This window comes from Corvus cornix, chromosome 5, assembly GCF_000738735.6.
Source record: "Corvus cornix cornix isolate S_Up_H32 chromosome 5, ASM73873v5, whole genome shotgun sequence".
Taxonomy (NCBI): Eukaryota; Metazoa; Chordata; class Aves; order Passeriformes; family Corvidae; genus Corvus; species Corvus cornix.
In genome coordinates this window covers 37,600,679-37,626,611 of record NC_046335.1, presented here as the reverse complement: position 1 = coordinate 37,626,611, position 25,933 = coordinate 37,600,679, and the positions used below count along the sequence as shown (strand labels likewise).

Here is a 25,933-nt window from a genome sequence, read left to right as displayed (position 1 = left end):
TCCATTAGACATTTTACTGACATTAAAAGCTTATTTGTAAAGATGTAAAGGACAGGAAACCAAACATGAATGGTAGACATATGTAGACAGATAATTATGCTTAACAGCTGTACCTAGAAACTAGGAGATAAATTTTGGGATTTTTCTTAAAAATTGCTGACCTTTGGAGGAAGGACAAACAAGATGTTTATCAGTCTTCAACTGGCATTTAGGGAAAGCTGGCATTCATGGTACTTCACATGCTTTCTCTCAATCCTATTTTCTCAAGATTACAAATATTTGTAAATAAACCTTGTACACGTTTCTGGGAAGGAAAATTTTTATTCTGTGTGTCACTGGTTTATAAATCAGTTCCCTGATACTGTTCTAGGCCTTTGAAGAAATCCAAGGACTGACAGATCAGGCAGATAAGTTTCTTGGACAGAAGACATTGCTGACACGCAAACGAGATGGTCTGATTCGAAAAGTATCCACGCTTTCAGGTGAGACTGGTTTTGGATGCAAACCCTCTGTAATAATGAAAGAAAAAGCTTTTAGGAGTGAGAATGGGTGGAGTAATTGGTGGATCCAGGTGCGTCATTGGTTCGCATGAAGTTCAGACTCATGGTGCCAAACAAAGTTTGATAAAATGGCTTTTGTTTTCTGTGCCTAAAGGACGTGTAGAATGCTCTCTGTGCTGTGAGCCACAGGCTTGGGTTCCTTTGGAACGGTGGGGTGATGGTGTCACTTCATTCTGTCATTGGTCACTTCCTGAAATGCCCTTTCTGCTCTGCCCTTCACAGTCGCACACAGCTGTCTTTGGTCGGTACTGAAAACTCCCGACTCCTTGCATAGCTTTGCAAATGACTCCTTGTGCTGCTTTCCCAAGAACCAGTGCTCCTAGTGGCTAGAAGGCATCAGCTTTGTACACAGAACAAAACTGCAGTAGATTCTAAGCTGCTGCTCATCCAGACATTTCATGTTGTACTTACTGTGTCGTTCTGTCTCATTTGGAAGTGTAGGAAGGCTGTGACACGTTTTCAACCAGCGCCAAAACGTGTGAACAAAATACTCTTCCAGTCGTCTTACAGTCTGGGAATATAAACAGGAGAATACCTGTAAAGTAGAAATGAAAGATACTTAAATCTTTTGTATTTATGTGAATTGGTTCATGCATTTATGAGGTATTTTATTTATAAAAAGTAAAAAGTCTTTTAGTGAAGTCTAGTAATTCAGAAATATATGAGAGGCCTTTTGAGCAGATAATGAAAGTAAATAACTTCACAAAGTAGTTATCTGATCTTTTGCATTCCTAGTGAAGACTTCAGATTTGATGAGGAAAAAGTCCTCTCTCAAGACAATTAGTTAAATATAGACTTAATTAAAGATATACCATGATGTTAAAACGTAAACACTAGGCAGAAAACAAGCTAGTGTAGTTACTTGAACTTTGGTCATATTAAACTGTGTGCATATGCAGAAACCAGATTATTTATAAAATCTGTGTGTTTGTCCAAGGTTAGAATTTTCATGGCAGTGGTAAACTGTATGTGAGTTTGCATTCAAATGTCATTTGAGTAACAGGATCCCTGAGTCCAAGAAATGTCATGCCAGGTAAAGGTAACATTTTGCCCAGTAGTTGTATGCTTATCATTAGGAGAGGTGGGAGGATTTTTTCACAGCTGTGAGTGTTTCAACTAGAACTTGTTCAGCAAGAGCCTGTGCTTGTGCTGGATGATTTCTGCTTATCAAAGTGGCAGATAAATTCTAAAATGTGTGGAGGTTTTTGAAAGAAAAGAAAAATTGGAATAAATAGGTAGTTGCTTCCCTCTGATACCAAGTATGCTATTTACTTGGTGGGGATGATGGTTATCTGTTTTATAGTAATTAAATAATGTCAGCTTAACAGGTTATTAGTTCTGCCTTCAGCATTTTAGTTTTGGGAAGAGAGTTTGAAGGTAGGCTGACTCTCTGATAATTTTTCTGTAGGAAAGACAGAGGAGGTTGTCCTGAAGAAGCTGGAGTATATTTATGCTAAACAAAAAGCAATAGAAGCACAAAAAAAGAAGAAAGAACCTGAGCCACAGAAACCAGCTGCACCCTCAACTGCAAGCACCCAGCAAGGATCCTCTGCTTCCACCAGAGAGCCAACCCCAATAGCGATGACAAACAGAAGGGGCAAGCCATTGATCCTTGCAAGGAGAGGAGTCCGGGCCACAGGTGGGCCAAAAGTGCTGCATGTTCTGCATCAAGGGGAGACAGCCATTGAAGCAGCACCCTGTGGGAGCGCAAAATGCCAGCTGGCTTGTGCAGGCAGCCTCACTCCTGAAACAGAATTGTGCATAGGACCGGGAAATGTCCATATGATAGGTGTGGAAACCACTTGCTTTCAGTAAGGATGAGACCAGCATGGCTGAGGTCTTCAGGTGAACATGACTTCAGTTTCAGAATGATGGGAAAAAAATACTTACTAAGTTGTCCTTTGATCTAAAGGAGTTTCACTGCAATCCAGCAGTAATTTCTAAGAGTCGAGGTGGTTCTTTTTCTGCTGACTCAAAACCTGAAGTTCAACCCCCAGAATGCTGGAGTTGCTAGAACAGACTCAGTTTTTAAAACCTCCCTCCTCAAAAAGCTAGCTCTCAGTATGGTGGAGGCTTGCTCTTAAGTTAAATGGCAGAGTTGTCAGACACTGGAGAGTTTTTTGTAGCTGAGGACTTGTAGAGAAGTGTTCAACATTTGTGGAGATCTTCACATCATAAATGTAGGAAGGAATGAAAGAATGACTCCTTCCAGAGCTGTACCTAATGCTGGATTGCAGGGTGCTGTTTGCCATCAGGGTGCTGTGCCAGAATAAATGAGTGTTTTACACATTTCTTTTCTTGCAGAGGACTCCTCAGCCTCTCTCACACTCACTGCTGCAAGCGTGGTGATGACTCCACAGGGGCAGGTGCTTACGCTGAAGAGCCCCCTGGTCCCAGGGCAGGTGGCAGCTGTTCCTTCCACGCTGTTGCAGGCTGAATTAAAGCCTCGAGGGGTCGGTACTGCCATGACAACACAGCCAGGTAGGATCATGTGAGATGATGTTAAAGAAAATCAGTATAATGCTGTTCCTAGATGTGTAGAGCAATTTATGAAGTAACGTGTTATTGAATTTTTGCTTTAATATTTCAGATTTTTTACAACTTGACTGAGGTAGAACTTTGATAAGAGAGATTTGATGTCATTAACTCAAACTTAGTTTATCAACAGGTTAAGTAAAACGTTAAATTTTTGCTATTCAGAAATGAGGGAAACATAGGGAATAATTCCTAATCACACAACCAGTCTGCATTTCTGTTTCTTCTACTTTAAGACGTTACTATAATGTAAAGTCTTGCCTTGAAGTGCACAGCTCCTGTGTTCCAGGAGTATCTGAAGTACCTGAAAGTACTGTATCTGAGTATCTGAAAGGCTTTGGTTTCCACTTCATCCCCTCTTCCGGTTTTCTTGGATAAAGGTATTACTTCAGTGATGATTCAGCTGCCAGGATCAACAGTTCCTGTCCAAGTAAAAGGAATCCTTACTAACTCTACTGTTCCTATTACACTGTCAACTGTTGCTGGAAGTCCAGCGCCCTCAACAGTGGTATCAGCTATGGCACCCCATTCAGGTAAGCTCTTTGTTTTTCATGGATCTTTGTGCTTGCATGCAGGGAACGTTATCCTTGCGAAGCTGAAGGTAAACTGTTTTCTCACTAGGAAGTAATGGTAGGTGTTATTATCTGGCTGTTCAAAGAGAATCACTATTAAATGTTTTGAACAGTGTAGAGGGGCCTCTAAGAGATTATGGATTAGAGCTTTTTAACTTTCCTTCATCCCACTGAGCGTCCTTGCCTTCAGGAAAGACAGAATAAGTGGATACTGGGTTGTTTGTGTTGTAATGCATCCTACTGGGGAAGCTTCAGTGCAGAGTGGTGATGGGACTGCTGAAAATCTTTGCCTGTAACATCCAGGCTCTTATTGTGGCACAACCCTGTCCCATACCCTGCCAGCTCTGCTGCCCGTGGGAGGGCTGTTTTTCAGAACCCCGTGCTGTACATTGGATCTAGGTGTGGGGTGGTTCCTGCCAGCAGGGTTCTGCTTGCCATCTGTTGTGCTAAAAGCAAGCTGCTCACTTCCTGCGTCCTTGTAGTCATTTGGTCATAATGAAAAAGGAAAGTTCACTTCAGATTTGGGGCTGGGAAAAATCTAAGTGCTGTTAACAGGCAACAGCTTGGAGGCAGAAAATCATTTAGTCCCTGGAATGCCTCTGTAGTGCACAAAACCAGTACTGCAAGATGCGATCATAAAAAGAAAGGATGAAAAACAGTAAGAGGGAAAATTCTCATTCTGTTTGCCTTGTGCATCACCATCAGAACTGTAAGCATTGCAGTTAGTTGCACTGGAGCTTGCTCTTGTTCCACAAGTTGAAAGTTAAACTATTGGTGTGTTAAAGCTTCACTTGACAAGAGTTATGTAATTAGTTTAAATTGCAGTTTACTTGAGGAAGACCTGAAGGTGAGCAAATTATGCTTAGTTAGGAATTAGCTTGCAGTTAACATGTGTCCTGATGGATGCTGCTTTGTGTGCTTTTGCAGAAAGCGAAGATTCATTCATGATGCCAAAGATTGTTAATGTGACATCGCTGGCTGCTGAAGCAAGCATGAATCTAAACCCAAACCGAAACAAAAATTCTAATGTAACAGCAGCTGCAAGTACTCCAGCTTCTGAGCAATCCTTGGCTGTAGTACCCCTTGAACCTATGAAGAGTGACAGTGTCCTTTCAGAAGAAAAAGCCAAACCATGTCTGGGAGACAGTGGCACAGATGGAAGAAATACCGCAGGTCCAACAAAAGTTTTCTTTGAACATAAAGATGGCCTTCCACAGCTCTGGAACGTACCATGTAAAAAGGAACCTTCAGAGTCCTTCAGCAAACAGCTCTGCATTGGTGAGTTTGTAGGAAGCCAAGCCAGGAGGAAAGATGGTGATTCCGGAGGGGAAAGATTAAAATGCAAAGAATTGTCATTCCGCAAGCTCCAGATCAAAGATTCAAGGATAGAAATGGAATTGAGGAAAGTAGCATCAGCAATGGAGGAAGCAGACCTGGATACAAGTGAGATACTGAGCAGCATTGAGGAGAGTGATGACATGGATGAAACCCTCACTTCGCTGCTCAATGAAATCGCCTTCCTCAACCAGCAGCTGAATGATGATGCTTCAGCCATGCCAGAGCTGCCCAGTGCCCTCAGCTCAGATTTCTCTCGTAAAGATGCAGAGGCTCGTCGGGGAACAGCCAGTGATCTCTCCTCTGCAGATGGGTCATCCTTCCAGTTTGGCCATTTGGGAGGCAGTTTTAAGGACCTTTCTGAAGTTCCAGAAGGTGGTGGCTCTTTAAGCCCTCTCCTGTTGCACCTGGAAGATGATGACCTTAATGATGGGGACAAGAACTCTGGGGAGCCTTCATCTGAGGCAGATGTCTTAAAGATAGTGATAGGTACTGAAGTGAAGAAACCACTTTCCAATCTGTCCATAACCAGTGGTGGGAATGGCAAAACAGTAACAGCCTTGTCAGATGCTGCTAATGTGACTCCACCAGTTTTGCAGATGAAGACTAATCCCGAAGCCAGTAATGCTGACACGTCATGGAGGCCCATGCCCAAGCTGGCACCACTTGGTTTAAAAGTGGCAAGTCTGCCAGTGGACTCAGAAGGGCAGAGTAATAAGGTGATGCCCTTACTGGCACCTGTAGTTGCAAAAGTGGCACCTAGTGGGGTAAAAAATTCATCACCTGCAACTCTTCAAGAAGGACAAGATAACAAAGTGATGCCCGCATTAGCACCTGTGGTTGCAAAGTTGAATGCTACTGGGACCTTGCCTTCAAATTCAGCAGGAGGCAAATAAGTGCAGATATTTTTTATCAGACTGGAACAGAGGTCTAGAGCAGTGTGAGCCAGTGTCATTGTTCAGCAGCCTCCATTGTCTGCAACACTTGTTTTCTGTACGGCATCAGCACTGTGTTCATCTGAAGGGCAGGCCCCAAACTGACAAATAAGTGTTGTGAAACTTTAAGCATGTTGATATATTTTTACCTCACTGTTGTATTCTGGGTGTTCTCCTTCCCCTTCTCAAGACAAAAAAGATGATCTATAACCATTGCTGGGCAGATGGTATCCTTCCAGGATTGGGTTTTCACAGAAGTAGTTTGTTTGTCAAGGGACTGAGAAACTGAGGCTGTTGAAAGAGACTTGTTCTCTCCCCAGTAGGGAGGCAGCTATCATGTTGGGGAAAAAAAAAGGATTGTTTGTTTTTGTACCAGGCAAATTATCTATGCAGAAATGGCATTGTTCACATTTGCTTGTTTTAATATTTGTGGAATATGAGAAATGTGCAGAAACCAGGTTGTAGTTACTCTCAAGGTTGATACCTAGAGCAGCAGAAGGGAAATTTGAGACTGGAGGGGGCTGAATTGAAAAGGCTTTTTCTTTGGTGCTCGATAGTTCTCTAGCAGACACTTTTTAAGAGCTTATGCACAGAAAAATTTTAATAAACATTTCTAACTTTCACTGCTTGGGGAAGAAAAATATATTGCCCAATGTAATTGGAAGTATGTTAACTTTAATAATACTGTCCTCACTTTGACCTCCTGCCCCCACATGAATATTTCCCCCTTTGATGCTTAGGACATCTGTAAGGAAAACTTGCAGAGAGTTGAAAGAAAATGTGGGCACCCTATTGCTGCATCTTTAAATACATCGCTGAAGTAGCTCGAGTGTTTTCCCAGGTCCTATTTTCTTTCCTTCTGTCATTCTTCAAGATGTGTGTGGTGGCTGGGAATGTTAATACCAAGTACTGCTTTGTGAAAACGCAGAATGCTTTCAGGAGTCTTGTAGCCTGGCATAAGTGAGCGAGGTGTACATGTGAATGTAAATATGAAAATATGTATATAGCTTTCCAAACCTTTCATTTCTTTATAAATTCAGGAAAGGTACTCAGAGGTTTCTCACTGCATTTGCACAAGCTGTGTATAGCAAAAAGTCAGCAAAAATGCTCATTACCAGGGAAATAGGGCAGTATTGAATCACAAGATGTATTTTTATTCTTCTCTGCCACTGCTTACTCAATAACCTGTAGATGCTCTTCACTGTTCAGCTGTTGGATGTGAGGGGCCTGCAGACTGTAAAGATATTTATATTTTTGTACACAATTTCTGTTTTCATAGTTTTCTTGACAAATGAAGTTTTCAGCCTCGGAGAGATGATTTGCTAATGAGTGTATACACAATCTTTTCCTATCAAGTTTGTAAATATAAGTTACGGTGCGCTTGGGGGGCTTCTTAACTGCTCTGAAAAGGTAAAAAATGTTGCCGTGAAAATTATACAGAATTTGATGGTGCATTCTGTTTTATGTTTAGGAATGTAATTCCTTGTCTTAACTGTTCTAGCACAGCAGCTGGGATCACCCCCTGCCCTCTAAATTACCCATCTTCAGTGATGCAGTAATAGAGGAATTCCATCCTTCCAGCACTGAGGTTGTGCAGGTGCTGTGAGTGATGTTCTTCCACAGTTAGGGAGCAGTGTTTGTACAACCATACACCCTGTTCAGTATGCTGCATCTTCTGGATCCATGTCTAGGTTAGATCTATCAGGGAATATAAGTACCTTGGGTGTTTCCTCATCTTTTTGTTATTTATATTATGCCACAGAGGAGAGAAGCCCTTCAAGCTCAGTGTGTGTAAAGTTACTCCAGAGACTACGTAAAAAAGATTTTTCACCTGGCCATTCTAAGCAGTGTGTTTTAAAGTAGTTACATACAACTCTCTATTGCCTTTTGCATATTTACTATTTTAATATTTCATACAAGTCTCGCATTAATGATGTGGAAAAGAGAGTTTAGGTCATTACGAGAGTCCTGCAGGATGTTACAGTTGTCACTGACTGCCTTAGGAAAGGAGATTTACAATCCCAGTAAGTACTTAGACATATTCCTTGTTAAGGAATTTTGACCTTATTTTAAACTAGTCGAAATCTGGAGTAACTAAATTATTTTACTAGCACTACATCAGACTTAAATGTATTTACCTGGGAATCTGGTTCTGAGCATTTCCAATAGGCTGAAGTTGCTTATTTTTTTAACTTGTGGCAGTTTGTTTTGCCAATAGATTTCATTCCTCCTGTGTGAGAAACAGCAACAAGACATGTGCTGTGATAACTTTTAAATTCCTAATCACTGACCCTTGTTTCTGCACCTCACCCTTTTATGGTTCCAAACAGCCAATTTTAATTAGCACACAGAATTGTGTACTCTCTGTGGGACAGAGAAGGCTGTAACATGATAACCGATCGCACATGATCTAAAATAAATGCTGTACTTTCGAGGATGTTCCGTTCATTATCTGATAGTGTAAAATTTCTGGATGTGAATTTATGGTTTTGGCACTGGGCAGTAAAAAAAATTTTACTGCAGTAAAAAATGTACTGTGTCAAGATGGCAGCAAAACCTTTTGGTCCCTAAATGTTATTAGTAAATTAACTAAGAACAGCCCCCAGCCTGGCTGTAAAAGGTGGCATTTGTTGCGGTTCCAAAGAAGATCTTTGATGGGTTCTACCAGCCGGCAAAGCATGTTTGAAATGCTCTTGGGTTTTGCTCGTTTCACTGTCGTGTGTCTGCAGCACAGTATTTTGCTCTGGATTTAAATGCTGACTCTTTGCTCTTCCCTTAAGCTCCCAAACTTTTTGAAAATGATATATACTGTCATTTGAGGCAATAATCATAGAATATGTCACCTAATGAGAAGATTTTGGAAACAAGAGAACCAAGGAAACCCCTGCAAGGCGCACGCTCTCGCTAGACCAAGAGACCTGGAGATTTTCTTTGTTTTTTTACACATCTGTAAATAGACTGGAATGTTTTTAAGAATATAATGAAATGTCAGATTTAGCTTTTTTCCTTTTATATATTAAAATATATCTTTCCCTCTTTTTTGCTTTTGAAAAATTGATATTTTTGTAGAAATCTAACAGTACAAGACTCTTACCTGTATGTGAGGGACAAAGTGTAAAACTAAAATAAACCAATCAAGGTCAACTAGAAACTGGCTTTGAAAGTTTGTTCCAGGGTTGAGAGAGGGAGCAGAAGTGATGTGGTGGTGTGCTGTTGGTGACAGGTGGCACTGGACCTGAGCAAGTGACACACAAATGCTGTGAGGCAGAAGTTTTGGCAGCGCAAACATCTGGGTTTTGGTGATCAGACAGCTCGGAGACTTCTCCCTTCAGTCTTAGCAGTATGCAGGAAATGGCATCGCTTGTAAGAGGGGATTTTGACTTGCTAAGTGCGGAAAAGGTACCAAAGGGACTTTATTTTTGATGAGATGCATCCTGAGTAGGAAGCCAAGGGGGTTAACATTTGATCATGGCATAAAAAGAAAACTAACCCGAGAGCTGAGAGATTAAGCCCACAGAAAAGCATTCTCCAGATTCCTTACCCCAACCCCAAGCCTGGGTTTATCCTTTGTATGGGTTTCCTTTAGAGAAGTTGAACGCGAGGGCTGTCCTAATGGAAGAGGTTTGCACATCTGTCTTCAAGTGAAGTGTCAGAGGAGAGAGGCTTTTTAAAAAGAAATAGATAAAATGCTTGTAGCGAGTAGCTGGCTGTTGCTTCCATAGGCAGTAAATGGAAGATAACACACTTGCAAGTGTGTGGGGGTTCATTTGGGGTTTGTTGTTGGGTTTTTTTGTTTTGGTTTGGTTTGGTTTGTTTGTTTCGTTGTTGGTTTTGAGTTTCAGGTTAGTTTGGTTTAGTGGTTTTTTGGTTTGGTTTTGGTGGGGTTCTTTTTTTGTTGTTCTTGGTTTTGGTGGTTTGTTTTTTTGTTTTTTTTTTTGGTGGGTTTTTGTTGTTGGTTGCTTTTTTGGAGGGGGGGTGGGTGGTATTTTTTTCTTTGTTATGTAGTAAATGTCTACAAATGAGAAGTTAGTTTTACAGACCTGAGAAGAGAAAATACAAGAAAATACAATGAAGAGAAACACTGCACATGAGGGTTAGCAATTGACTGGAGAAGAGATGTCACAGAATTTATTTTTATTTAAAGAGGAACATCAGACCTCACAGGAAAGAATGAACGTATTTTTTCAAATTTCTCATGAAACCCTTCAGCAAGGCCTCATCCTATTACTCCCTATTTTAAAGGTTAAAGTTACTTCTTGGAATAGAAAGGAATACAAGCATAAAGTATATCCAGTCAGGCTTGCAATGGAGAGAACTTTCCAATAGAGGCCAAGAATCTGTGCTGGGGATCTGTGTTTTCCAGCATATTTGTCGTGTTCTTGGAGATGCAGATGGTGCAACAAATAAACTCTGTTAACAGACAGTGAAGTTACAGGGAGCCTGCGCAATAACTGATGCTAAAGTCAGATTTGAGTCCATAAATGCAATCCAAAAATGTGCAGGAGCAGTTTGTGCATAATTAGCAATGAATGGAATCTCAATTAATAACTGTCATTTGGGGTCGTGGTAGTGGAGGAATTGTAATGCCTTTTGTTGTCACTTAAGCTCAGTGCCTCATCTTTTTGCCCTTTTAACTGCTGCTACAGACCAGGAAGGCATCATTACACCACTGTGTACTTGGCTGTTCCTGTTCATTTGGATTTTGTGTTGCCTCAGCTCGCACTTCAGTTGTCCATCTTGTGTCTCTTGGGATTTGGAGGTGACAGGTGAGAGCTTTTCATTCTGTCAACAGAATTGTACCCCTAGAAGGATTTAGTCTCCACTTGCTTGAGTCTTTTCTGATGAAGAGGAAAGCCTCTGTGTGTCCTCCTGACCAGCCACCTGGGCCTCGCAGGCTGCCAGGACAAACCTCCCGTGCAGTGTTTGAAGCAGCTGGGAAGCCCTTTGCCCCAGGCTTCCAGCCACACATCCTCCCACACACTCGACAGCATGAGCATATCCTGGTGCCAGTGAGGTCTTTGGGACCTATGGTTGTCTGTCTAATCCAATTATGCATCCAGCCCAGCAGCCTGGGCTGTCGGGCCTGTGTTGGTGTGTTTGGGAATGTCCCTGCTGTCCCCTGTTTTGGTGGGGCTGCTCTCTAGCAGCCCCTTGCTGCCAGCAGAGTTCCTGTGACACAAAGGAACCTCGAAGACCTGTCCTTGCTGTAATGGTGGTCACTTACCTGGTTCATCTTGCTCTTGTGAGGGTTCCCTGTTTTTTGCAGGGCTGTCAGCATACAGGACTGTGGTTCCTCGAGGTTACAGCTGTTGCACCTGGCTCTCTAGTGAAAAGCAAATGCTGGAAATCAGAGTGGAGGGATTTGAACCCGAAGGCAACATTTCACCCATCTGTCTCTGCGTTCCTCACTCCTCAGCTCAGCATGGGAGTAGCTGCTGGGTGGATCAGATCCCTGCCTGTGTAAGATGTGGATGTGATGGGGGTGTATCAATGGGCAGTCACAGCTATGTGGGTGTGAGCGGGAGGGCTGCAAGAGCAGGGCTCGGTCTCTCTGCCAGCCTGCTGGGACCAGCTCCGAGGAGGAGGAGACAGGCTTTCCTGCTGCCTTTGACTTCCTTTCCCGTCCCTGGCGTGCGCAGGGCTCCCTGTAGTTCCCCCGAGCGGCGCAGAGCGGTGCCCCTGGCAAGTGCTGCAGCGTGCTGTGCCTCGTGGGCTGAAAGCAGGCAATTAAATAGCAGCTAAAAAAAGATCTGCAGACATAAGCTGTGTGCCATTTTTAGTGGCTTTCAGCACCGATTAACTCCTTAGACAACAGCTGTATGAAACAGCCTGCCCAGCTTTTCCCGGTCTGTCCCTCTGGTCAAACCGCGGCCGTGCTGGGGCAGGGCTGTGGCTGCCCCCAGCAAAGCAGCAAAACCTGTGGGTGTACAGCTCTTCCCTGGCTTCTCCAGTGCACGGAGCTATAGGGCACAAAGCTGCTGGGCAAGGTCTGTAGGCTTGCCTGGGTCTGCAGAGCTTACATGAGCAGTGGGCTCCAGTTTGCAGCTGAGGCTACTGAGCACTGTAAGGATATAAAACTCTTTATGCCCCTGAGGTGCCACTGGTCCTGGAAAACAGACTTTGGATCTCTGGACTTCGGAATCCAGTGACCTGTGATTGTTATTAGACAAAAACTGTAAAATAACCCCAGTGTAAATACCAATCATCTTAAAAAAAGAGGCCAGAGTTTGTTTTTTAAATTGTGCTGGACCCAATCTACATAAAAAAACGTAAGTGAGGATGAATGCATGACACAAGCTCGCTGGTTTATGGAATAGCACAGTGTGTTTTCAGCCCATAGGGATGGGATGACTGATGACCCCCACCCTTCCCCTGGACCTTCTGCAGTGTGAAAATATGATCAAGACTTGTTTGATTTGTAGCTACTTGACTGTTCTGTTTAACAAGAAGCCCATTAGCAGGACAGTAAGAGCTTTACAGGTGTTTTTAGGACAGCACAGCACTGTCCTCTGAAGGCTGTTGCAGCAGCACGTGCCGCTGTAGCCTCCGTTTCAGTGCCTGGCCAGGATTTCCTGCAGCAGCGAGAGGAGGAGGGTGGGTCTGTGCTGGAGCTGACTGAGTAGTTTGGCAGAAGCAGTGGGGGAAGCTGCTGCCAGCTCTTGCACCAGCCATCCCTTGCTGCCTTCACAGTGCCCTGTGTGCCAGACCCTCTTGCAGGAGCTGCACAAGCTGCTCTTGGCCTGAGAGGCAGGGGCTCATCTTTCTCCCCTTCTTCCACCAGTCCTTCTGCCTGCTCCGGCCTGGACCTCTGAGCCCCATCCTCTGTGTAAGGAAAAGGGGCTTAGACCCTGCTGCTTCCTGCACTGCACCCTGGCCTGCCAGGACACACACACACACACACACACACCAGCACCTCAAACCCAGGCCTGTGGCTGCACTCGCCTTCTGGCGCCAAGGCAACTGCTAAGCACATGCTGGGTTTTCTCTTCTGAAGAGCAGCAGTGTCATGCCAATCCCTCTCTGCTCTCTTCTGCTTCCCTCTGGCTCACCCTGCCCTCTGCATGGCTGAGGGCTTGCCAGCTGTGTGTTTTATTCACAAAACATGTTCTAGCCTCAGATGTCCTAAAACAGCAGTAAAATTTTTGAAGGGATCCTGGAATTCCTTGCTGAATTTCTTTTCTCCTGAAGGAAAAACCTCAGTGGTCGAGACAAGGTGTCTGGTTTCTTTTGGTATCCAATGAAGGCTGGAGCTGTTTGTGTAAACAGCAGCTAAAGGTGCCTCTTCCTGCAAGAGCTGCTTGTTGCTTGGCACGGGTGAAGTTGTGCTGTCCTCAGCCATGAGCCCTTGGCCCCCATGGGGCCACAGCTCTTGGTTAGACAGCCTTGTCTGTCCCTGCCTAAGCCTGAGGCATGGGCAGCACTGAGCTTTGAAAAGGTGTGAGCTAATGCTGTGCCTTATTTCAGAGATGTGCTGGACCTGGATGTTACTATAAAATGTTATGTAGCTGGAGTAAAACATGATTTGATCAACCTTTGGTGTCCCTTTGGGGCCTGGCTGGAGCTACAATTGTATGCTCAGCCTTGGAAAGGCAGCAGGGCCTGGATAAGGTTCCCCCTGTGTAAGATGTGGATGTGATGGGGGTATCAATGGGCAGTCACAGCTACATGGGTGTGTGGGCAGCCCTGTGTGGGAGCAGCACACTGGGATGGGGGCCTGTGGGAGTCCCACAGCACGTGCCCCTTGGATTCAGGGTGGGGGCAGCTGCTGGCTTGGCCAGGGCTGGCTGGGTTTGGGGTGTGTGGGAGGTGGTGGTGTGGTCTCTCTGACGGGGAGATGGGTTATGGGGCTGGATCACTTCAGATGGGCCAAGCTTCAGCAAACTTCAAACACATGTGAAGGTTTCCACATATGAGATGGATAACACAGCAGTACAATTTTCCTGCTCTGGTTATTTTGATACCTTTTTTAATGGTGTAGATCTGAGGTGATCATGTTTTAACTTCTGTTAAGGTGTCTGGATATAAAAGCACGACAGAAAAAGGAGGTGCTGGCAAACCTTTTGCAATAACAATGATTAACTCCTGCTCCTCAAGCAGTGTCTGCACTTCTAGATTAAAATGGCTACTTGGTTTTAAAAAATGGCTCAATCAGACTTGCAGCTTGTGACTGCTTTTGCAAAGCTTTGAATTGGCTTCCTCAGCTTTTGAATGTAATGTCCATGGCAAAAAAGTCTCAACCCACATATGTTTTGTGGCTCTGACATGTGGGGCAATCAACTTGAGCTGGAAGGCTTAGTCTTCAGGAAGAAATTTTAATAAACGGCTCCCACCAGGCGAGCTGAACTGATGGCAGCCACAGTGGGAATTGTTACTACTGTGCTCCAGTGTAGACAAGGCCTCATTGTCTGGCTTTGATGGGGAAAATGTCCAGTTTCACAAAGTTTGCTGAGCAAGGGAGAAAATAATTATATTGCAGATCAGCTTACAAGGGGCACATTCATGTTTGAAAGAAAACTTGATTTTCATAGGGTGAGGAAGAAAAGCATAACTGCCAAAGGAAAAAGCCAGCGGCGTTGGTGACCTACTAAAATTGCCTCAAGTCAGAAGTTATTCCTGGCTGAAGGTGGGTCCCAGGGGGCTGGATCCCTGGCTCTGGCTGAGAGGCAGACAGTGGAAGTGGGAAGTGTGCAGGAAACCAAGCAGCCCTGTGCCTCTGAAGGTGCTCTGTGCTGCTGGCACTCGGGTGCGAGGCGGACGTGGCAGAGAGCAGAGCCCTTGTGTGGCTGGACACAGAGCTGCTGCTGCAGCTGCGCCGCCTCAGGCCACGGTGCTCTCGTGTCTCCGGGCTCCCCCATCGGCACTGCCAGGGCAGAAGCTGGGGCAGTCCCACATCCCCATCCTCAGCCTGCTGTCTCTGGAGCCTGCAGGGGCTTTGGGCAGGCCAGCACAGTGTGTCCCCCATGGGTCAGACAGCCCTGCCACCACCCCGGGTGTGTGACTGGCCACAGCAGCACCACTGCCTCGAGTCTGCCCAATTCCCAGTTACTGCAGCTGAGATTTCATTTGCAGTATTTGAGCAAAACATGGGATGCGTTTCGCTTCGTGTGCTTTTATTTAGGAAGACCACAGGGCAAACGGTGCAGGAATATGCTTTACAGCACGGGGCTGGTTGTGCTGAGCCACATGAAGCTGGCCCTGGCTGCTGACTGGCTGCCTCCCACTGGCACTGGGAGTGTTTGCTGAAGACATTTTGGTTGTCTCCCCAAGGGGGAGGATGTAATTATCTTCTTTTTGCAAGACTGCATGTAATTTTCTCTTCACTGCCTTAAAAAAAAAAATTGAAACAGAGGCAGAAATGAACTGTGCAACAAGCTGATAACCTATTAATTCTTTCATTAGATTGAAAGCAAAGCTCGAATGAATCTAGTGCTATAAATCTTGGGGGTTTTGGAAGCATTTCTCTCAAGGAAGCGTGCACTCTTCTCTTTTCAGGAAGCTGCAACACCAGCAGAAACCCAGTTTGTTGTCATGGCAATGTCAGTAGTTGCCTCCTCTGTATGCCAGATCATAGGCACTCACAGGATCATAGGAAAATTCACATAGGAAAGGCCCTCTGGAGGTTTGTAGTCCAGCCCCCTGCCCAGGGCAGGAGCAGTCATGAGATTAAACCAGGCTGGTCAGGTCTTTCTCCGTCCAGGACTTAAAAACCTCAAGGGATGGAGATAGTGCCTCTTCCTGGGCAGCATTTCTAGGCTGTTGCTACCAGCCTTCTAGCCTTCCTAATTCTAGTCTTTCTGAGAATAATATTTGGGTTTGCTGTGACTTTGGTAATTAGTCACCGTGTTTTCTGTTTTTCACCACCGTGAGAGTGTGATCTGGCTATACTTTTATACTCCCCTCTCAGTCAGTCGTCCTGCCAGATGACTAATGGGCTGTGTTTTCTTGTATTTGACATGGTTTTCTGCCCGCATTTGCACTGCTTAAGGAAAGCATCCCTAGTCAGACCTGTATTTGCACGTTAGCAATGGGAACAAATGCATCCATCCATACACATTAAATGTGCGCTTGAGTGCTCTTCAGATAGACTTACAAGCATGCAAATGTTGCCATTAATCCCAGTCCTGCTTATTTGTTGTCGTCTATGTAAAGTGTGCTGGACTGAAGAAAGGAGAGAGTGTGTGTGTATGTGTGTCCTTGTCCTGAAGGGCACCCTCTTGCCAATTCTCTTTTAACAGGATTGTTTCATGAGTTTTGTGTTCCACTCTCCTCCTGCTGGTATCGTATTTAGTGTACCACGTCCTGTCCAAGGACCAACTGCTGTCCAAGGTTTGTCTTGTTTAACTGAATTATGGTTGCCATGGGGAGTGGAAAGGTCGGATTTTGTTCTGTGTGGTGAATTTTGCAAGCCAAAGTATGTTACAGAGGAAGAGGAAAACCTGGATCTCAAAGTCTGTGTCAAGGAGCCAGAGGTTAAACAGAAGGGATTTAAAAAGGGGTTTATGGTAATTTGTTGCCCTACTTCCCAAGGAAAATACATTCGAGCGGTACAAAATTTAGGCTTATTGGAAAACCCCAGTTCCACAACCAAGTGCCACAGCTCTTGTGCTTATCTCCATGTCATCTCCCTGCTTGCAGCTCTTGTTGTGCTTATCTCCAAGTTGTCTCCCTGCTTGCTGCTGCTGTCCCAGTCTCCCCTGGGACCGAGTTGTGCTTTGCCTGTTAACACCTACCAAAGTCCTCTCAGAGTCATTTCTAGAGAACCAAGCACAAGCAAAGGGACTGGACATTGACTGCATACTCCTAGGTAGGGCTGGGCAGGATACCAGCAGTGGGTCAGGAAAATTACAAATAGATGCCGTGCCAGCATTTCTGGTACTTGGTTTCCAAACAGCATGACATGTAGTTTGCATTTCATTCCCTGTGCCTTCCTCCAGCATCTCTGAGGTGAGAGGATGGAGCTTGGTGTTCAGGGATGCCACAGTGCTAAGCCCCTATTTACAGGCTCTGTAAGAACCCCTGTGGGCCTCGTTACTGACCTCTGTGCCAACCTGACATATGGACCCCAACACAGCCCTGCCTGCAGGAGGGGGACACAGAGATGGACACCCCAGTGGGAAGCAGCAGAACATCTCTGTGGGAGGGTCTGGAACACAACAGGAAGTTTTGGAAAAAGCTCTCTTGCAAGGTTTTGTTTTGATATTTACTTTTGTCTTTTAAGGATGTGAAAGGTGAAAAATAGTGCAAGTAAATGATACATTCATGAGATGTTTCCCTCCAAGCAGGAGTTCATGAGAACAGATGGGGAAATTGAGGCAAAAAGCAGTGCCTGAAACCCGTCCAGCTGAGTATTGCCCAACAGCATGAGAGATTTAGTGGGGTAATTTGAATGCTCTGTTGCATTTGATTTTCCACCCTTCACACTTCAGACCTCATGGGGAGGACAGGGTTGTGACATGAGAGGAAATTTAGAACATCATCACCGTGCTAAGTGTGATTGTGGGAGACAAAGCGAGCAGCTGCAAGAACTGATACAAATGGGTGGGTTTCATGGCTTGTGATATAACGCTTTGACATCACTTGCCATCAGAGGGACTTTCATATTTGCTTGCTCACAGTTTTTCTCTAGTTCTTTAATTTTGCTAACAGTAGTAATAATAAAAGGCATCTGTGGAGGCCATACAGCACAGTCAAGCTGTAAGATCTGTCATGCCATGTTTTTCTCAGGGCAAAATCCAAAGCTGCATGAGTTCTGGTTTACATTGTCATCTTGCTACAGAGCACCAAGAGCAAGACTAACTCCAGCCAGGGCACTGCCTGCTTTGGGCTTGTAGAAGATATTCATGCTGCATTGTTCTTATTAATTACAGCTCTCTGGAAACATGAGGCATAGGATGGAGGAAAATGAAACAAACAGGCTTATTTAGGTCAATTACAAGAGTACAGGCTAATTGCAAACAAAGTGGTAAAACAGGAGCAGTCGAGGCTCAGAGGAAAACAATGTGAACAGTGACCTACATACTCCTGGGGAGCAGGGGGAGGTTAGACAGCAGGCCATTGGGAACACCAGCTCAGCAGAGAGGGGTTTGCAAGCGTCTCTGCTTTCAGGTCCCTGGGCCAGGGCCAGCCTGTGTGCTGAGTGCCATCCGTGCAGTCTGTGCAGAGCTGGCCTAAACACATAACATTCAGGGAGACATCAGCCAAGCGATGCAGTGGCATTGTTCCCATGTGATGTTTAGCCCCATAGAAATCTGCAAAGTCTCTTCTGTGAGGGCAGAACCTGGAAAATAACTGCTTTCCATTGCAGAACAGTCTGGGAGTGAATATGGTGTTAGTTTGTATGCTCTTGCTTATGCTGCCAGAGGGAGGACAAGTGAAGGACAATCAGTTGCTTAGACACATACTGAAAACCCTATTTTGTGATCCCTTTCTGTGCCTGTAACAGTAAGGAGCTCTCTCTAACCTAACCTGGCCCAACATAACGTAGCCCAACCCAACCCTTCTACAGTGAACAGGCCTCTGGGTGATCTTAGAGCAGTCAAGCAGCAGCTTTCAGCCTCTGCTCAGTGAGCCCTTGCAAGTACTTTTAAGACATTTGTGGAAAGTAGCTCTTCTCGACCACCTTTCACAAACCCTTTAAGCCCACTGCTAACAAGATGAAGTTTGTAGATGTTTGCACCCCCACTCACTGCAAAAGGTTTATGGGCCCAAAACTGGGAAAGGTATAAAGTGATTGCTCTAAGGGAAGCTTTTATCCTTCCTCACAGAGTTCAATGGTGATTTCATCCTGTGGTATGTATTTCCAGAGAGCAGTAATTAGGGAGAACAATGGAACACAACTCCTACAAAAGGGAACAAGGATTTGGCATCCCTTATTTAAGTACCAGCTGAGTCAAATGCTTTCCTATCATATGGTTTTCAGCTCTGGAGTCCCCTTGCAAGTAGGAGTATCCAACATCCAATCTCTGTGTGCCTGCCAGCACTGGCACCTATCCAGTCAATGGGAGACAGCCTTCTCCTATCTGCATGGTGCTGCTCTTGTCTCTACCCACACCTAAGGTCCCATATAACTATGCTCTAAAAAGGGCAGAGTTCATGCGACACTGGAGTCCCACCGTGGGCTTTTGAGACTGCCAAACCATTTGGTTCTGTGTGTAAATGGGCCCAGACTCTGTTAGATCTAAACTTGAAAGGACCCCTGTGCATTAGCCTGGGTAACGTCGTGGCTTGTCTGACCAGCCAAAGCCGTGATGGTGGCGAGTTCACTGGCCCCAGGCAGTGTCCAGGCTGAGTTTTGCCTCAGTACTTGATGTATGTCCTCCCTCATAACCTCCACGTAGCCAGCAGGAAGCACAACACGTTTACATTCAGCAGCTACCGCATAGAATTCTAATCCCTGAAAAATGGACAGCAAAGACAGGTCCTGCTTCTGGTGGAAATTTAATAGGGTTGTAACACCATTTATCTCCCTCCACAAGCTGGCTAATGCACAAATGTGTGGGCCAGATCACAGCTAGTGGGGATAGGTGTTCACACAACTAGCGTTGAACTAGTGGAGACTGGAACAGAAGTAGTGGGGACTGTGGCCTTGCTCTTGAGGAGCCACTGGCCCCTGCAGTGCCCTGCCAGGCCTGTCTGCCCCTGCAGCACTCAGGAGGTGGTGAGGCTCTCCTGAGGGCCGTTCACCACACATGCTGCCCAAGGTGGCTGTGGGAAGTAGAGCAGCCATTCCTCCAGGCTTCAGTCAGCTGGCACATAATTTTTTTATCAATCACATCTGCCACGCCACAGCAGGCTTGGAAGCACACCTCACTGCACACTGGAGGCCCACGTGCCTCAGGCACCAGGTGAGTCAGAACACAGCCTTGCTTTGACAGCTGAATGGACACTTGTGTGCACTTCGCTAATTATGTTAAAAATAGTTTTAATTGAGGGCATGGGTTTTGTTGATCCCTTGAAATACAGGAGTGAGACATAAGCAGACTAGTTCACCTGTTACCATAGCAGAGTCAAAATTTAAATGGATTTGTAATTTTTTCCTTTATTTTAGGGGACATTCTTCTAATTCAGAAAAAAAGTGAGTATAGCTGAGCCTGGGATTTCTAAGTACATCTGTGCACATTTTGTCTTATTACAGAAACTATCAATCCTTAGTGGACACAAGCCTTTTCTAAGCAGTAAATTTCTATCTTCAGCTGGACTTTCTACACTGCACATTTTGTTTGTACTCCCCATAGTTTCTCTTTATCAGCACAATTTCCTGGCAACCAGCTGAATGGCATTCATGCATGTATATTTTTCTTTTTTTTAAAGCACAGCTGGGATCTATGATATAAGCATATTCTCCTTGGATGCATTATAAACCATAGATGTCTACATGACTTTTCCATGGGAACACATGAAGAAAAGGTCCTGTGTAACTGCTGGCTGAATTCTAAACATTTCAAGTCAGGTACCAGGAGCCTGATAAAAAGACCTAAGCTGTGGTTGGAAACAATTTCCAGAAACTCATTCTGCTTATCCCTTGTAGCTGTGGCAATAAACGAGAGAGAGGAAGGACAAAGCTCACTGCCAGAAAACAAGTCAACAAAAGCAACTAACTCTGTTTGGGTTTCATCACCTGATACGCTGTACATTGAGCTTTGGAGGCCTCTGTGTGTCCAGAAAAGAATTCTCAGCGCATTTTGCCAGGGCAAATCCGTATATAATTAAGAGGTTAATAATGAAATTATTATTAAGTTCACAGTCATTTTCTTAGTTGGAGAAAAGTTAAATGTGAAGTGCACTCTATATACTGCCTGGTAGCTGCTTTTCTTCTCTTACCCTCTCTCTACCTGTCTAGTTTTTCATATAGTTGTTTTTATTCTGGACTAGACCAAAGCTGTTTATCCTTCCTCCTCCACCCTCTCTCCACATCTGAGTGCCTGCTGTTCACTGTTCTAACAAGAAGTCAACAGGAGGAAAAAGGCATAATGACCCTGCTGAATCAACATCCTGTGAGGCTGAAATGGTAGTCATTATCCTAACTGGAAAGCACTGCTATGGTCCTTGGGTAGGCAGCTCTTACAGAAGAAGACCAAATGCTCTTCTTCCACAGAGTTTAAAGTTTGTGGGAAAAATGTGTTCTCTGCTCTTCACTTGGCCTGAAAGCTGCTCAGGAACGTAGCAGTGAGGGTGTGGCGCAAAATGTCTGTCCCCACTATTTTTGCAGGCACACGTGAAGCAAGGTCAACCCATCTTCTGAGCTGTGTGGGAGCTCTGAATCTGCATGAGAGTGACGCTGGTCCCTGACTAACTCACCTGGTTGCTGAGCTGGCCTCAATTGCTCATGCTGGCTGCCACAGCTTCCAGTTTGGAGATCCCTCTAGTACCAGAAGAGCAGGTCAGCTCCAGCACACCAGTGTCTGAAAAAATGAAATCCTTTCTTGGATCTGTTTCTCTGACTAAGAGAACAAATTTAAAATGGCAAAACCCCAGGATGATCAAGCTACCACTCAGGGGCTTGGCTGCAGTGTGGTATCAGCACATCAGGGTTTCAGAGGCACAGAGCACTTTGCAGCCCCCATCACACAGGGAGCTTGGGAAGCACTCAGTGGATGCAGTCATGGGATATATCTGCCCTCAGCATGTCAGCACAGCTGGCTGGAGACTCACCCCACGTTCCCTGCCTGGCCACAGGTAGTGAGAAGAGCTTTGTAAGGAGAACAAGTTCAAGGAAAGGTTTAATATCACACTGAGAGGGCTCATGTAGCACTTCTACTCTGTTGCTTTGTGTCTTCTTTTATGTTTTTTGGGGTTTTTTTAACATCATATTTTTAACTAGGAAAATAATTTTTTTTTAAATCACTTCCAAAATGTTCCTTTTGCTTGGAGTTCTACAGGATTACAGAACTATTGCAAAATGCTATTTCTTAGAAAAGCACAGAGGATTTCTGCAACAGAGAATAACATTTTCAGATACTTCATTACCTAGTGCTTAAAAATATGGCATTTAATTTGTTGAGGCATCTGTTCTTTCATTATTTAAAGCATCCCTCAGAAGACTTCTTTAAGAACACATCATTCAAGACCAAATGCTGGAAATGCCAAAGATAAATGACATAATTTATTCATGGTACATTATCCTTTCTGTCAAGGAAGAATTCATGACCTCTAGAGTGAAGCTGAAAGCCCTGTTGCTTTTGGTTATCATTAACTGATGTCAGTCAAGCCTCTGCCCTGTGGAGATGGGCCCTACAGGAACATACTGTAAAAATACAAGCCTTATTTGGAAATAAAGGTAATATATGAGGAGGCAATAATGGCATAACAAAAGAAACAGCAGCAGTCGCTGGGGTGGGTGAGCACAGAGCGAAGTGCTTGCCCCCGCACAAGCCACACACAGACCTTAAATGAGCTTTGGCACAATGGCCAGCAGATTACCAGCTTGACTGCTGCCATGGGAGAGCTTTTGGACACCATGAGCAAGAGCAACATCAGGAGGCTTGTCATGGAGCAGCAGGTTTACCAATTGATTCTAGACATGCCATTGGATGAAAAGCAGTTTCTCCATTTCAAGTGGTTTGGTATTTATTGGAGGATAGGGCTGGGAGAACAGAATTCATGCAGGACAGCATCATCTTCTCTGGTTTCATTCCAGCTAAAGCTCCAGTAGTTGTAGAGTCAGTGCAAGGGTTTTGCACTAACCTTTCACAAATTTGATATTACAATTGGAAAATCATATACCTCTAACAATAAAACAGGTGTGTGGTAAGACTTGTACTGCAATACCTAGAGGAAACTGGTGTTTCCTGCCTGTTTCCCTTTTGTACTATTGAGATCAAAGAGAAAAAGAGCAAGTGTTTTTATTAATGAAACCATAGAAAAAGTTTCTTTAAAAAACACTGCCAAGATCTTTCTCTTTAGGACAAAATGAAAAACTGTGACATTTCATGTTGCTTCAGAAATAACTAGAAAGGTAGTATGCTTTAGTCTGAAAATCAGGAACATCCATTCTCTGTCCCAGTTCCTTTTCAATGAATTTTGAAGTCCAGTGATGTTTCAGAGTTAGCCTGTCTCTTCAGTCACTTCACAGACACAAAGAATTGTAATCACAAATCACATTATGCTGTGCTCAGCTTCCAACAGAAGACGAACAATTCTAGTTGCTTTTAAACAGCGTCTCCCAAGCATACATCTCAGCTGTCCTTTGTTTTCAAAGACATCCCTCAGTTCTTTCTCAAATGTATGCATGTTTCTCCCAAATGTGATGACTCTGATGTTTTAGTGTTGAACAGCAGAAATTTAAGAACTACTGACTACATTTTTTTTCCTGTGCAGTGCCAGGTCCCAGTCCTGTACAGGCTGGTGCACATTTCAAACTCCATATCCACTGTGAGTAGTTCCACTCACTACAGTTGATAGCCTGGATAAAACTAAGCATATGTATAAATCTTCACAGAAGAGGGATTTTATTTTTGCTGCAGCAGCAGGTCTGGTTTCCTTCATGAGTTTCTCCTCACCCTTAGCAAAAACACACTGTTATTGAGCAATAGGACAAGAGGTTTGGTAGGAATGGACAATATTCACATTTTCTAAGAGAATCCTTTTCTTAAGTTCCACCTCTTGGATTGCAGACCACGTCTGGGGCCGAAAGCTAAGACACATATATGATTCCATGATTCTATACATATACTCTTAGCTTCATGGACTTCAATTACTTTTATTTTAAAAACAATTGCAACATTACCAACTCTGACAATTTTATTGTAAATCTCACAAAATTTGTTATCTTTCAAAAAACCATAATTCCCAGAACCTTGTGACAGTTTGACACAGCAACAAGCATGGATTTCTCTATGGCACGTGTATCCAAACAAAAACTATCAAAGGTTAGACACTGACATTTTAAATTCACTTCCTGCAAGTTACTGATAGAGATTAGAAGGATGTCCTGTTATGCCTCTGGGTGTTTTCATCAGTTTATGCAGTCTGACCAGACAAACCTTAAGATCCGAGCCCTGCAAGACCTTGTGCCTGCTCAGAATCCCACTTGGAATGCAAACAAACTTTTCCTGAAATTCTGGTGGTGCAGGTTCACACAGTCACAAGCTGTGATGGTGGCAGTGTGCTGGCCACAATGGGGAAGACCATAACCCACGTGGGTCATTTGTCATGGTAAATCTCTGCCTGAACTTCAGCAAATTTTCATAGCCTGTATTTTTGGAAGGATCATCTCCAATTGCTGAATACTCTGGGTTTGAATTATCACTGAAGACAGGGCAGTCACCAAAGACAGGAAAGGGAGCAGGTCACCCACAGTAGGCAATAGGGAGCCAGAAAGATACTCCAAGGACATAGGACAAATTGCAATAAATGTCAGGGCATGTTAAGGAAGAGGGAGCTAGCAGGACTTTTCCATGCTATGAAAGGCTGGTTTCCTTTCCCCCCTTTAGGGCTGTGGTGTGACCAGTGTCGATATGCACAGTCTCTTTGAACTGAGAGAGGGAACTACATCCTAAATGTATGCCCTCTGACAGCAATTCAGCCTTGCTGGCTTGTGAAATCTGCCTCCCCACCTCCTCTCATGTGCTTAGTAGCTGCCATGGCATGGTAGGGCAGCTGTCTCTCTTCCCACTTGGAAGCACAGGAATTAGCATAGTGGCTTCTGAACTTTTCCACAGGGAACAGGTACTAGACAGCTCCAAGGCAAAACCCTCTTGCTGGCCTGAAGTATATTTGCTTCTAGGCTCTCACCTGCTAGGAGCCAGCAGATGTCCAAATTTCTCACTCCATGGGCGTCTTGATGTGCCAGTGGGCTGCCAGCCTCCTAGCAAAACCTTTGAAGAGCTGAGAAGGAGCTCCAGGACTTCGTCATAGGTGGAAATCTATGCAGTGGGGTCCTACCATGCCATTGTATGGTTGTGGACTCCCGTGGTCATCCAGGAATACCCAGCTCAGCTGCTTATGGGTTTGGCTTTGCCAGCAGCCTCCACACCACCTGTGTGAACATCATAGCCCCAGTAAAAGATCCACACACTAGATGTGAAGTGTTGGCCATCCCACACTGTGGGGGCACAAGCTGACATCCTCTGTCCCCTCTCCCACCCCAGAGCAGCAGGGTTACACAGTCCCACGGTCCCCTTCCCTGTCACTTCCCCACAGGGCTCGGGTCGTGGCACAGGCAGGATGTGGTGACAAGCCAGGAATGGCCAGACAGGTGTGTGGGGCAGTCAGGACAGTGTGACACCCCCTGTGACAGCAACACCCCCAGGCACGGTGTGACGACCCACCCTGAAGGGGTAGGAAGCACCCAAGATTTGTCAACGCTTGTGGTCGAAAGAACAACCAAAGTCAGAGGGTCCACAAACAATGAGGTTGGAATTGTAGACACACTAATTTGCACCAACAATTCAGCCCAGTTAGGAGACCAAGATGGGTTAAATGACATTTGTTGTCATCCTACCTCTTGTCTTATGTATGGCACAATTTTCCAAATTCCTGGTGTTACTGTCCAAGGCATGCTCCATACTTGCTTAGCTGTTGGTGTCAGAGTAAGGGTAGTTTGGTTATTCTTGGGAGCGACTATATTAAGTTTGGATGTTAAGCCAACACGCGTTCCATTCTGCCAGAGACACTACAATAACAGGTTCAACCAGGGAAATGATGGACAGGGTTACGGGACACGATGGAGGCGGGGGCTGCTATCATGGGCCCTGAGGGGCGGCGGGCACGGCAGGACGGGTCCCTTACGTGCCTTTGACCTTCTCCCGGGTCTCACTTGGCTCTTGTGTCAAGTCTTTGCGGAGACGCGCCCTCGGGTCCCCCATTAGAGCGCGCCGGAGCCCGACCAGTGCCGGCGGCCTCCCGAGGCCCAGCGCAGCACGGCCGCCCGCCGCACAGCCCAGCACGCCCGCCGCGCCGCGATCCCTCCGCCAGCGCCGCCCGTCTCCCTCCGCCGCCCCGGCGCCGCGGCTTGGCCCGCGCGGGCCGCCGTAGCGCTGCCGGGCGGCCGGGCCGG

At 45.1% G+C, this 25,933-nt stretch overlaps 1 protein-coding gene and 1 long non-coding RNA gene across 15 annotated transcripts in view; one reads left to right on the top strand and one right to left on the bottom strand.

The window, feature by feature from the left end:
* Nucleotides 1-9,088, top strand: part of MGA (MAX dimerization protein MGA) — a 58,997-nt gene extending 49,909 nt beyond the window's left edge. For all 11 annotated transcript variants that reach the window (XM_039553376.1, XM_039553379.1, XM_019281221.3 and 8 more), the window contains 5 exons: nucleotides 371-482; nucleotides 1,969-2,199; nucleotides 2,865-3,041; nucleotides 3,476-3,628; nucleotides 4,595-9,088. In XM_039553376.1, coding sequence (XP_039409310.1) covers nucleotides 371-482; nucleotides 1,969-2,199; nucleotides 2,865-3,041; nucleotides 3,476-3,628; nucleotides 4,595-5,898 — 1,977 coding nt within the window. In that variant the 3' untranslated portion in view covers nucleotides 5,899-9,088. The remainder of the gene's footprint in view (nucleotides 1-370; nucleotides 483-1,968; nucleotides 2,200-2,864; nucleotides 3,042-3,475; nucleotides 3,629-4,594) is intronic.
* Nucleotides 463-25,830, bottom strand: LOC104698545. Of its 4 annotated transcripts, XR_753337.3 has the most exons (5): nucleotides 25,379-25,830; nucleotides 24,670-24,913; nucleotides 21,235-21,338; nucleotides 11,162-11,260; nucleotides 463-1,095 (listed from the first exon to the last, which is right to left on the bottom strand). It is a non-coding gene; the product is annotated as an uncharacterized LOC104698545 (long non-coding RNA). The 4 variants fall into 4 exon arrangements; XR_002043767.2 differs by lacking the exons at nucleotides 463-1,095; nucleotides 11,162-11,260 and adding an exon at nucleotides 15,027-15,261; XR_002043769.2 differs by lacking the exons at nucleotides 463-1,095; nucleotides 11,162-11,260 and having other exon boundaries at nucleotides 19,956-21,338.
* Nucleotides 25,831-25,933: the final 103 nt, after the last annotated feature.